This window comes from Sinocyclocheilus grahami, unplaced genomic scaffold, assembly GCF_001515645.1.
Source record: "Sinocyclocheilus grahami isolate Dianchi unplaced genomic scaffold, SAMN03320097.WGS_v1.1 scaffold266.1, whole genome shotgun sequence".
Classification (NCBI taxonomy): domain Eukaryota; kingdom Metazoa; phylum Chordata; class Actinopteri; order Cypriniformes; family Cyprinidae; genus Sinocyclocheilus; species Sinocyclocheilus grahami.
Genome location: NW_015505445.1, coordinates 394,906 through 408,971, shown reverse-complemented (window position 1 = coordinate 408,971; position 14,066 = coordinate 394,906). Strand labels below are relative to the sequence as shown.

Sequence of the window (14,066 nt, the reverse complement as noted above, 5' to 3'; positions counted from 1 at the left end):
CACACACACACACGATGCGCAAAACTCCGCATTTGAACAGTCAATAGCAAATACTTAAACTAATAACGAAACAGTAGCTGATTCAGAAGCGCCAGATTGTCATAGCAAAGTCAGAATTACTTCCTCTCCTAGGTTCACAAAACAGACGTCCATAAAATGCATTGCTGTTCTGTTGTAAGTAATTTTAAAGATTCCTAAATGCATCTACTTTCGGAAGGCCAAATAAAGTGCTTTTGCTTTCGCCTAGAAACACACAGAGTCTCTCTGACATGGCTGCTTCAACACTAACTGCAGTTACTGAAACCACGCCTTCTTTCTTTGCGTGCACATTTGGGCGGCATTATGCAAATATTTCCACATAGGGATGTAGATATGTGGGGGCGAGTTAGAACGAGCCGTTTTAGGGGGACGTGGCAGAGTCTTAACTTTGATAAAGAATATCTCTTTGGTTTTGAGACTTTAGTCTTTGCAACTTCAGGGATCTTATCTATGCACAATCAGCTTGTAACACTCCAAAGAGAAAGGAAAACTTGAAATCGCATCATATGACCCCTTTAAATAATTTAAGTTATCTTATGTCACTTAGAGGTCACATGACATGCAGGCTAACAAAACAAAATATTTAAGTATTTTTAGTAAGCATTTTATTTTGATTTGTTTTTATTTTAAATGTATTTAATGGATGGGTTTAATGAATTATTAGCTTTTTGAACTCCCTGCAGTTCCATCACAAACCCCAATCTGGGAAACCCTGGTCTACTGTACCTGATCATGGAAAAGACATTTGTGACCCCGGTATACTATTGTGATCAAGCCGACACCCTTTCTCGCACTGACTGTTCTACATGCATCATATCACAGTATAACACCAGGCTGCGCGTGTGCACCGCTCAACACGCAACCAGATCCCAGCAGGAATGATGACAAAGCTGATTATGATGCATACAGTCTGGGAGGCCTCGTCAGCTAATTGTGTTTGATGCTGCGGCTGATCATTGAGGCCAAGTGTCAGGTTGCGTATTAAAAGAAACAACATTTTCATCAGGAGAGCTTGCTAAAACCATTCTGCTCCCTTTGAAGTGGGCTCATTGAAGTCCCCTTGAAGAAAGTGGTAAGCAAAATGCTGGCAAGAGAGCACACAGCTGTACCCATCGAATGGAAAATAGCAACTGGGATTAAAGAGCCACTGCACAGATGGCCAGCAGCCAGATCCAACTATGCTAAAATCACACAGAGTTAACAATTCACACATTGTGAATTACTGAGGATTCAGAAACAGTGTTTTTTTTTTGTTGTTGTTTGAAAGACTTATTGGGAATTATTGGGAGGAAAGGGGGAAATGTTGTAGTGCAGATCCAAACCTATTTAAACAACATAAGCGCAATAGCTCAATAACACATAATGAGCACATGGACAAGAAATTATGTTTTAATTGGTAGTGCCCAATTCGGTACACAAGTGCTTCCTGACTGACTGACAGCTACTTTCAAATGCACATATGCTTATGTCTGTGCATCATATGTAAATAATGCTTGTTCCTTGTTGTGATGTGTGAAAGGTCAACTGCAGTTCTTGCCAGGGTTATTAATGCAAACACAAGAGGTTTGTCATGAGTGAATGCAAAAAAAGAGAGAAAATCTGATTTGTGTCAAAATATTGAAATATTGTGTCTAATATATAACACCAAGGCAATGACATTGTTTTTTCATGCAATACTCAATTTAGAGATTTTGGGTTATTTTGCTTCCATAACGTCTTCAGACTAGTGGAAAGAATCCACCCAAAATACACATTTAAGTGTTTTGTTTTTTTACACTTTGTCTATTTGTGCTTTGTAGATTTCAATTACAGTACATATCTTTACAGGTCGTTTTCTCAAAATGAGAAATTTGTTCTCATGCGCTGAGCCAGAAATCTCCACTTCAGTAGCACTTACATACATACTCTGTACATACTTTTTCAGAGGGGTTTGTTCATAAATCATTTTCCTGATTTTTTCCCCCCTAAAAATATGATAAAAATTGTATTTCTTTACTGACCGTTGACAGTTATATATATGTATAACATTTAAAAAAAACTTGTAATACAAAATTAAATGTGTTAATGTACTGTGATAAATTAACTGGGGAAGTGTGACGTAGGGTATTAGTTAAAAAAAGGACCCTATTCACCAGTGGTGTTTAGCCTTATTTTATTCCTTTGTTCCCTATTGCTGACTGTTTACCAATACTTGCTTGGAAAAACTTGCTTTTTTAAAAATATTTATTCATATTTGACTCAATTAAAGAAGTGTGTTCAGTGGCGTATTAATATTTTATTTGTAAAATATCAAAATAATTAATATAATACAATTAATGTTTAAATATTTATTTATATATTATGTAATCAAAAAATAGCCATGACCTAGTCCACACAATAACATTGTGATACTTTTGCATCATACCATAAGACATAGTATTATGACAACCTTATTGTTGTCCACTACCAAATTTTGGGTATTGTGACAATCCTAGTGCAGACTGTAAGTCTGTGTCTGTCCAAAAAAAAAATATATATATATTTTGACCTCTGGCTCACTAAACACTTCTGACTTTTCAATGACATGGCCTTCCTGCTACCAGTCCAGCTGAGCGACCAAACATGACACATGATGAACACATGTCGCTTTGCTGCATAGCTTTCTTTCTTGTTTATAATTTGTGTGATCATCCAGGGATTCTAATGTGTGGAACTATTAATTTGTTTAGAAATGTGCCATACCTTGCATTGATAGCATGCTCTGTTTCCTTTTCCTGTTTAGTAAATGATACAGAGGAACTAGGTTCTCTGACGACCCTCAACATCTCTGCTGACGGCAGTAAGCTGCACCTCCAGGATCTGGAAGCACTGAGCAAATATAAGTTTTACCTACGGTGCTGCACGCGTGTGGGCTGTGGACCAGCTGCCAGCGAGGAGCGCACCACTGTCCCTGAAGCGAGTGAGTACGAGTGGCAGCTGTTCAGGGGTGGGGGCGTCTCAAGGGAGTCAGCCTGTGGCATTCCAAAGGACAGGAAATCTGGCTCTCTGGCATGGATGACCAAGTTGCTGTCATGGGCATCGACCCGGCGAATGCAGGGAACATTATTTCGACCTCCCATCTCACCAAGCTTTTCATATGCCCATCTAAGCATTTCTTTACAGCTAAACAATATCATAACAGTGTGCGACTGGGCTGCATTAATCACTGTCTTGGAAGACCAAGCGCTTATTGATTTGGGGGTAAAAGCTTGCCTGCAAAAAGGAAGAAGAAATAATATGTTGCCTTTGGTGATGGAAATGTTGGATTGCTATTAATACAGACATATAAATAAGTTGGTAATCAACATCAAAAAAATATATTAAAAGAAAAAACCACACAACTGGGAATTTACAGCACTTTTATCATGATTAATGGTGCAAGCCACCATACTTATCATCGGCAGTTAGCAGATTGTTGATAAAGTGCTGTTTATTTCCGTTTCGCTGAGGGTTCATAAGGAAGTTGTGTTTACGGAAGAAATATGATCGAGATGAATATCCCAAGGCATAATTCCAGTATTCGGCAGAGTAATAGAAAACAGTCAAGAAAACAAATGACTGCTCTGATGTGAGGGGAGATATCTCTGCATTTCATATATTTTTCATATATTTCTGCACGTTACCATGGCAATACCATGTTTTTTGGCCATGAAACGTGGTGAAACTATTGCATTCTTTGAAGTAGCTTGGCTTCCATGTACATACCATAGTAAATTAACATGTCTAATATACAATATCAAACAAAAATACTGCCAACATTTTTTTCTTAAGTAAAGATACTACAGTCATTTTTTTTTTCATGCATTGGTCAGTTTTGAGATGTTGGGCTAGTTTGCGTCCATAACATGTATTCTTTTAGACTAGTGGAAAGAAAACATCCAAAATACACATTTAAGTGTACAGTTTATCTATTTGCATTTGTAGATTTCAGTTACAATTGCAGTTTAAAAGTATCATGGTATTTCCATGAATTTCTGGACATGTTACCATGGCAATATCCTATTTTTGGCCACAGAACATTCTTTGAAATACCTTAATTTCCATACAAATACCATGATAAAAGAATGTGTCAGTTTTTCCCTACTATATATATATATATCACATGGTATTTCCATCTGATACATAAATATGCCTTTCAAACCCATTCTTTAATAGTTTCATATTTCTGGTGTGACATTTAAAAATATGACATCATATTTTTAAATACTTTGGAATGGAATTTTCCAAGCTTCTTGCTATTGCATTCTCGCATTAATGCTTCGGTAACAGGCACTGCTGTCTTATGAACTAAAGTTGTCGTGATTTCACTGTCTTTCTGTCGTCCTTGCAATATGTCTTTTTCATTGCTTTATTGCTTTTGTTTTGCCAGCTTCAACAGATGTGGCCTCTTTCAACATCAGTATGAAGTCTTCTGTTTTCCTTTGCACTAGAAATAGCTAACACACTAGACTAGAGGATAAAATTGTAGCTGTATTGTATTGTAGGACTCTATCTTGAAAATGCATGTGTACTCAATCATTTTTTCATATAACAGCATAATGCTGTTTTAATTAATTAATTAATATTTTTTTTTATTTTTGCCCTGTCCTTGTGAGTCTAGCTGACAGTACACGTCTTCCATAGATGGTTGCTAAATTAGATAAATCTCACTATAACCTGTCATCTTCTCTACTGTATGTTGGTAGCTGAAGCTAACTGATTGATTCCATTTAATCCCATTCAATCCATTCACAAGATTTCTTGCATAATGCTATGGTTCAGCTAACACAGACCATTTTTATATTTCATTTAGTACTCGCTCATTTAGTACATCACATGGCTACCTCTTTCTTAGCCACATCACTCCCTTACAATAGTTCAAACCATTTAAAATACCGTCTTTCTTTTCAGGAAAATCCGGCTCACAATTTCCTCCAAGAAAAACCACAGTTTCCCCTGTGGCTAATGCTACTCTTTCTTCCATAGGTACTAAACCACACAAAAACAAGTCTGAAAAAAAAATAAACAATTTGAGATTTTATGCTAGTACACTCTACAAATATTCAGTTTTGTAATAATAGAAACATATTCAAAACTTTGGGGTTGGTAAGATTGTTTTTTTAATGTTTCTGAAAGAAGTCTCTTACAGTATGATCACCTAAGTTGCATTTATTTGATCAAAAATACAATAAAAACCGTAATATTGTGAAATATTATTACAGCTGTTTTCTATTTTAATATATTAAAATGTAATTTACAAAGCTGAATTTTCAGCACCATTACTCCAGTCTTCAGTGTCACATGATCCTTCAGAAATCATTCCAAAATGCTGATTTGATGCCCAAGAAACATTTCCTCTTATTGTCACAGTTTTTAATATTTTTTTGAAAACTGTGATATGATTCTGGGATAAATAAAACAGTTATTTACTGTCACAATTGAATGCCTTCTTGCTGAATAAACTATTAATTGATATTTTTAAAATAAGAAAATAAATGAAAATCTTACTGACCCCATACGCTAGTGTATTTATGGATGAAGTGTCAAGGTCTGATTTGTTGGGACTTATCAGACGACTGAGGAATAGTGCTGATGAAGGCTTTTAAATGGATAAGAGGAAGCGGTTTAAATTCTGTTGCTAAATTTTCCCACAAAAGTGGCTTTCGGGACTAGACTTGCAGGACTTGTGTGGCACGAGCTTTCCTCCCTCCCACTGTGGCAGCAGATGTGGACTGACAAACCTCCAGCTAGCTCGCTCAATATTTATAGCACTATTTCTATGTCAAGCAAAGGTGTCACACCGCACTGATGATTAACGCAATTTCTTCAATAACAGTGTGGATGGAAACGCATCACGATTAGAGGATGTCATTCAAGCATGGGGCGATGGGGAGGATAGCCGCAGCCCTTCAGTGCAGATGAATTTCTGAAAAGAGCCTGAGAATAAATGTGTTCCATTTGCATGTTTTCCCAATGGGAGAGGTGTTGTGTGATTGAGATGTGTGGTAATGAGTTTTGACAGCAGACAACAGTCTGCCTAATTGCTACACCTGAAGGTGATGAAAACACAAGTTATCTGTGATTGATATAGCTCCGGTGGCACGCCATGTAGGTAGCAATTGTCCAAGTCGAATACTTTTGGCTTCCTGAATAGAAACAGTGTACGCTGTATTCAGGTGTTTCTGCAGCTCTCAGAATTTAGTGACTGCGTAATTACTACTCTGCGACTCTGTCTAAAATTATCTCTTATTATTTCTACTTATTTCGCCCAGTGTAACGAGCACATCATTATTTCAGGTTGTTAATTAGTCATTTAATTACAGAAGACTCGCAGCTATGTTTCTGATGGAAATTAAACCACACTCTATCATCTGAAGATCTGCCATTTGTTTGACATCCCATCACTTGAATTTCTTTACACTGTGTCCTAACCAGCCGCGACACTTGGGTTTCCAGTGACAAGTAATTAGTCTGACCACAATGAAAGTAACAATGCTCTGCAATGCAACAATCTACCAGCCAATCAAAACACAATTATTGTTCACATGACAAAATTACAGTAGTTATGAGTTCCTACGTAGTAAAAAATGCCTTTGTCAAAGTGGTAATTATTTTGCATTAGTTTGGGCGCTCCAGCATTTCTTACTTCAATGGTTATGTCATATAGTAAAATATATTTATTTATTAAAATATATCTGTATTAAAAAACACATAATTTTCCACATAATGTACATTATTGTTTCTCCTCTATGCCCCGCCTTTCTGAAACTCGTCCATTTTTACAAAGCTCATCGGTCTGAAAAGCGAGGTGTACGCTGATTGGCCAGCTATCCAGTGCGTTGTGATTGGCCGAATACCTCAAGCATGTGACGGAAATGTTACGCCCCTTACCGTACTGTGATGCCGTCTCCCGGAGCGATGAGACAAAAAAATTTAAACCCATTATAAACGAGGAATTTGTTGCATCCAGTGGGGACATAATGGCTGATTATAATGACTTATACTGTCTTTTTATGTGTTGCGTTGCGTATCGCGTTGCATATCGCACTGCGTAAACATAAAACCATGTCTGCATTTGTGATTGGAGAAATGACAAACATCAAGCGCTATTCTACACTGCTCAAAACTCGCGTTTGAATCGTCAGTGGCAAATTCTTTAAATATAAAAATGTACTTACAGGCTGTGAGTCAGAAGTGCCAGACTGTCCTTGCAAAGTTGGAATTGCCCCACTTTATAAAACAGACACCAGCATTGTAGGCTAAATTCTCTCAGGAAACAGTCCTAGTCCTCCATAAAATGCACTGCACACATCTGAATATTTGGGTTGAACTGTTCTGGAACAGTGTTGTAAATACAACTTAACCACTGATTTCTAGTCGTGTCCTCTTTTGGAAGGCCAAACAAAGTAGTTTCGCTTTCACAACGAAACACACAGCGTCTCCACAACATGGTGGCGGCAGCAACAATACTACAGCGAGAATCAAAGTTAAGCCTTCTTTCTTTGCGTGAACATTTGGGCAGAGTTATGCAAATCTTCCCACATTGTGACATAGGCATGTGGGGGCGTGTTAGAATGAGGCGTTTTAGGTAGGCGTGGTTGACTATGAACTTTTATAAAGAATATCTCTTTGGATTTGAGACTTTAGTCTTTGCAACTTTACAGATCTTCTTTATGCACCAAGAGCTTGTAAAATCACATCATATGACCCCTTTAATGAATTAGTTATTATGAGGGTTTCCATTTGAAGCACGTTATTTCATCTGAGGATATAAACAACTCAATGTTTTTATTTATTTATTTTGTATTATTATTATGATAATTCCAAGTTGACATGAAGCTGCACAATATTTTGTTATGTGGAGTTGGATTTAAACCAATCAGATTTCCTTGTGGGCGGGGCTACCTACTTAAAAACAGGATGTGTAATAAACTTTACATAGAAAATTCGCTTTTATTGTTTTCTCTGGTTTCACACCTGGTTAGGACAGTATTAAAGACCGTTCACACCTAGAACAATAACTAAAATGATAAAGAAAACTATAACGATAACTATATTAGCATCCACACCCATGTACAATATCATTGTGTTTATTATAAGCATGTACTGCAGTTCTGTTGTCTGCCACTGTAAAAGCTTGAGTAATTTAAAGCAGGATGGATTCTGATTGGCTGTCAATGTTTTATTGTTCATCAGCTGGAAAAAACAAATATTTTGAAAGTGATTCCAATATATCCTGTCTCTGTTCTGTTATTGCTATAATTGCGGTGACTCTGGTATTCTTTAAATTTAGAATGATTTTTAAAACTATAACTTTATAGTTATCATCCTTGGTGTGAATGGGCCTTTACTGAAATACCTTTTTGTTTTGCAGTGCATTGCAACTTGAAAATGCATTACAAGTCAAAAAATTATGGCTAGGCCAGTAAGCATAATTTCGTTGAAGTGATGTCTGGCAAAGTTCATATATTACATCAAATATAAAGAAAATAAAGAAGGCACTCTTTCTTCTCCAAGTCATCTAACAAGCAACCCTTCCTCATGTCATTTACAGTACTAACCCTCTGTGTCATTTCTCTCTTTTCTCAGCTGTGTTGAATATTAGCACCTCAGTTAGTCACAACTTTGCAAATATCAGCTGGATTCCAGGCACAGAGCAGACGGAGTCAGAGTTATATGTTGCCTTTATGAACAACCGTAAGCTTTTAGTATTTCTCACTCTTGTCTAAATTCTCCATAGTGTTTGTGTAGTCACAGTAAATTAAATAAAAGTTCATTAGTGATTTGTCTTTAGAGCATAATCATAGACTTAGAAGTAGATATATAGATTTGTAATAATAATTTATACCATATATATATAAAATATAATTATTTAGGCTGTCAACTGTGTTTTTTTTTTAGTAAATTACATATAATCTTGATGGAATTTACAAATACCTATAGATTCAATTTCCAATTGTGTTACTTTTTTTAAAGTATTACTTTTAAATGTATACCATGTTAATTTGGCAGCCATAATAATTTTTTTACCTCCCCCCATATACATAATTATGTGTATATATAGTACAGGTTTCTTAGTATACTAACACCACTTCACCCACTATGTACATCCTGTAGGTGAAGGTAACTGGAAGATTTCCGATGCGCTAAATTCTTCTAAGACTTTCCACATCATTGAAGGGCTCGAACCTGGGACTGAATACACAGTGCGTCTTATGACTAAAAGCTGGGTTGATAATTCTAGTATTTTTGAAGACGTTATCAGGACCAGTGCTAAAGGTGAGAAGAACGTAGTCTACCGAGATGACAGAAATGCAAAGCAAAATCGGCTTTTTCTCTTCTTTTCCCATCACGTCAAGAGTTCCGAGCAAAATCCTGTGATAAAATTGTCATGCGTGGTGTGCCTCATGTCCATCCCAGAGCATGTGTTCTGTGGATTTGATTAAAGGAATTATGCTTTATCAGCCTCTGCCATTGAGTAATTAGACGTGCAGGCTGGCAGTTTAATATTAATATTTGCACATTTCCATTCTAGAGTTTGCCTGGTGTCTCTCATTTAGTGTAAGATGTTCTCAGTGGATGTCAACATTCAATGAAGTGTCCTCAGGAAATGTCAAACTAAGAGAATGTTTTGTCTCTCACAGGTCTGGCCAGTATTCACGGAGGCATCTCCAACCAGGGCTGGTTCATCGGGCTCATGTGTGCCATAGCTCTTCTCACCCTCATAGTGCTCATATCATGCTTTGTGAACCGAAATAAAGGCGGAAAGTACTCAGGTATTCTCTCACACAATGAAACAAATCAGTTGCTGCAGAAAATTGCAGAGTTCGTTTGTGAATGTGAACTGAATCTGCTAAACAGCAGTCAGAAAACACTTGCAAATGTCTAAACTGTCTGGAGATTTTCTTTTAAGAATAAAAAAGCCAAAAGGTTTAACAAGAAGTAAAAAACACACTGAAAGTAAGACGGAAAAACATTATATATCACATTCACACCTCGATCATCACAGTAGCACATGAAACATGTTAATGCGTTTATATTTGTGACCCTGGAGCACAAAACCAGTCTTATGTTGCTGGGGTATATTTGTAGCAATAGCCAAAAATTCATTGTATGGGTCAAAATTATAGATTTTTATTTTATGCCAAAAATCATTAGGATATTAAGTAAAGATCATGTTCCATGAAGATATTTTGTAAATTTCCTACCGTAAATATATCGAAACTTAATTTTTGGTTAGTAATATGCATTGCTAAGGAATTCATATTTAGATTTTTTTTGCGCCCTCAGATTCCAGATATTCAAACAGTTGTATCTCAGCCAAATATTGTCCAATCCTAACAAACCATACATCAATGGAAAGCTCGTTTATTCAGCTTTCAGATGTATAAATCTCAATTTTGAAAAATTTACACTTAAGACTGGTTTTGTGGTCCAGGGTCACATTTAGAACGTTTTGCACATCTTCGTTGGGAACTGCAAATTGGGTTTGACTCAAGGTTCTACCCAATAACATTGTTGTCCTTCTAAACTGCAGTAACCTTTACAGCTGTGAAATTTTTCAAATTACTGTACAGAAACAGCATGAGCCAGATCTGTTCATTTACATGTGTTAAAATGAACTTGCAGATGTGCTTGCTGATGCAGTACAATTTTAATAATCTTAATGAATGAAAAAAGTTGACAGAACAGCTGGTATGAAATGTAGTTACAGGCTAAACTTAAATTACTTTTACGTACATGTATTTATGTGTGAAAAGGAAATTTTAACTATTTACAGCATTTCCTGATAATTTCTTAATTTCTTGATTAATTAAATGCACGCTATACACACACACACACACACACACACACACACACACACACCCTGTTTAAAAGTTTGGGGCCAGTAAGATTTTTTTTTTAAGATCAATTACTTTTACGTACATGTATTTATGTGTGAAAAGGAAATTTTAACTATTTACAGCATTTCCTGATAATTTCTTAATTTCTTGATTAATTAAATGCACGCTATACACAAACACACACACACACACACACCCTGTTTAAAAGTTTGGGGCCAGTAAGATTTTTTTTTTAAGATAGTAATACCTTTATTAAGAAAGAATGCTTTAAAATGATCAAATGTGACAATAAATACTTTTACTGTCTTCCAAATAAATAAATATTACAGAAATATTAGGCAGCACAACTGTTTTCAATATTGATAATAATAAGAAACTTTTTTGAGCATCAAATCAGCATATTAGAATGATTTATGAAGGATCATATGGCACTGAAGATTAGACTAATAGCTGCTGAAAATTTAAATTCAGCTTTGCCATCACCGGAATAAATTACAAAAAATATATTAAATCAGAAAATATGTATGTAATATTAAACAATATTACTGTTTTTACTGTATTTTTGATAAATGCAGCCTTAAGACTTTCGTTAAAAACAAAAATTCTTACCAACCCCAAACTTTTGAATGAGTTGTTTTGAGATCGAGCGAACAAAAGATTACACAGTAAGATGATGGTAAACAATCCGGTTTAGTTGAAAGACACTTATCTTAAGGCCAGCATTAAATGCGTCTCTTGTTTTATTAATCATTATTTCTTTCATTCAGCGATCCAATAGCAATCTCTTTGAGAACTGTGTTTGTAGTGACAATTATTAATCTGAAATATTTTAGGCAGATTATCCGAGACGTGTTCATGATGAAGGCTGAACTCTAGATGTGCCTGGTTCGGTGTCTTGCGTTCCACTATTTGAAACACAAGGCTTGTTTTACGCAGATGTCAAACAGTGTGTGAATGCATGAGCTTCACGGTTTGAGTGAAGATAATGCATGCTCAAATGCACCCATCCTCCTTCAGAATCGCATAAGTTTTAATATTTCTATGATATCAGTTCTTCCACTGGGTGTGGGGCTGGTGGTTTCATGCACTGTGTGTTTGAAACAGGAATGAATTGTTATGCTGGAGTGTTTCTCTGTTGCTATTTTAAAGGAGTTGTTCACACAATAATGGCAATTCTGTTATTATTTACTCACCCTCATATAGTTATAAACCTGGATGTTCTTTTAATGTTTTGTTTTATATTATTTCTATTTCAGCCATTCTGAAGACAAGTAGATTTGTGTAAGGAACAGACAAAGTCATTATTCATTGTTAATTATTCCCTTTGTCAAAATGAATAACATAATCAACTTTAAAACGACATTAGTTTGTACGTTTGTTATTTGTTAAACACATTTTGATATTGAATGTTGGGCACAAACAAGGGCTAAATAGTCTCCTCATTATATTATAAGTAAAGCACAACTTAAATTTCTAATTTTTTCCTCACACAAACTTTACATATGACTTTAGAAGACTTAACGTTCAAAAGTTTGAGGTCAGTAAGATTTTTTTTTAATGTTTTTGAAATAAGTCTCTTATGTACATCAAGGCTGTATTTACTTGATCAAAAATAATGTAACAAAACCAGTAATATTGTGAGTTATTATTGCAATTTAAATTATTTTTTATTAATAAATAAATAAACAAATTTATTAAATTATTATGTACATATTATACTAATACTTTTTTTTTAATAAAATGTCGTTTATTTTAAAAGCTGAATTTTCAGCAGTCATTTTGTCTTCAGTGGCACATGATCATTCAGAAATTATTCTAATACGCTGATTTGGTGCTCAAGAAACGTTTATTACAGCATTTATTTTGAAACAAATTTTCTGTAACATTCTGTAACATTAGTGTGATATTTGATCAATTAAATGCATCCCTGCTAAATAAAAGTATTAATTTCTTACCTTCCTATTAATTTCTTAACTTTTTTTGTTTTGTTTTGTTTTGTTTTTACTGACCCCAAACTTTTAAACAGTATTGTGTATAATTGAAATTGAATGCACATATGGACTGTCTATCTCATGTGGGCTAATTGTATATTTTATTATGCTTTTTTGGATTCATTTTGGAGATTGGCAGGTCATTATTAATTGTATGGAAATAGTTGCATGATGATTATTTATAATTATTATAATTTTTTTTTAAATGGGTTCAGAACAAATGATGTGAGTGAGTACATAATGATACATTATCTAGCTCCTCTATATCTACTAGAGGAAGGTACTGGTTTAGCACTAGACCAATCAAAATTAACAAAGACAGCCAAACTCAGTTATGTTTCCATTGTCTTACACAGTGATAATGATGAGAAACCACTGAAAAGCAGCCAGCATTCATTGAATGGTGACTTGAAAGGAGGGGACAGTGGAGACAGTATGGTGGACTACGGCGACGAGGACGCTCACTTCAACGAGGACGGCTCTTTTATTGGAGAATACTCCGGACGCAAGGAGAGGGTCTCCATGGAAATCAAGGGAAACAATCAGAGCACAGCATAATGGACCACGGACAATTTATTTTGTTGGACAAGCTCTCACAAAAGGTCAGTGAAAAGGAAACAGAAGGAAAAAAGCGCAACATAACGGCACCCGAAGGACATTTTTGCAAATAATGTGTTATTGTCAAACTCTCAGTCATACTCACATCATTTTACAAAGCTTAGTTTGTTTTGCACACTGTAACTGATCAATCATGTCAGTTGTGTATACTTTTGTGGGGTGTTTTTGTATTAAATATTTGAAAATCATTGGTGACTTTGGAGCTACCAGAAAGTTTGCTAAAAGCAAACGCTGTACACCGTTTTTGCTTTCTTCGTGTCATCATGTAGCCAAGCAAGTTTTATGTCAGGGTATGAACTTTGTATTTTATTTTTCGTTGGAAGCAAATATTATTGACATTTTATATTTCAGATACTGTATACTGTGCATTCATTAAATGTGGGAATATTATGTGTACAAAGGAGTTGTTGGTTAAATAATTGTAATTTCTGTCGAAATCCAAAAAGCGAAAGGCAACATAAGGGTTGACACAATTAATCACATGCTTTGTTGAACATTTTTGCATTGAACTGATTATTATTAACGGTTCGTGCTATACTAACAAGCTGCATAGCCATATTCAGTACCATATAAACCC

General features: G+C 35.4%; 1 protein-coding gene across 1 annotated transcript in view; it reads left to right on the top strand.

Moving 5' to 3' along the window:
• Nucleotides 1–13,429, top strand: part of LOC107599427 (neural cell adhesion molecule L1-like protein) — a 16,921-nt gene extending 3,492 nt beyond the window's left edge. Inside the window, exons 4-8 of the mRNA XM_016291008.1 lie at nt 2,801–2,977; nt 8,626–8,733; nt 9,154–9,315; nt 9,681–9,861; nt 13,228–13,429. Coding sequence (XP_016146494.1) covers nt 2,801–2,977; nt 8,626–8,733; nt 9,154–9,315; nt 9,681–9,861; nt 13,228–13,429 — 830 coding nt within the window. The remainder of the gene's footprint in view (nt 1–2,800; nt 2,978–8,625; nt 8,734–9,153; nt 9,316–9,680; nt 9,862–13,227) is intronic.
• Nucleotides 13,430–14,066: the final 637 nt, after the last annotated feature.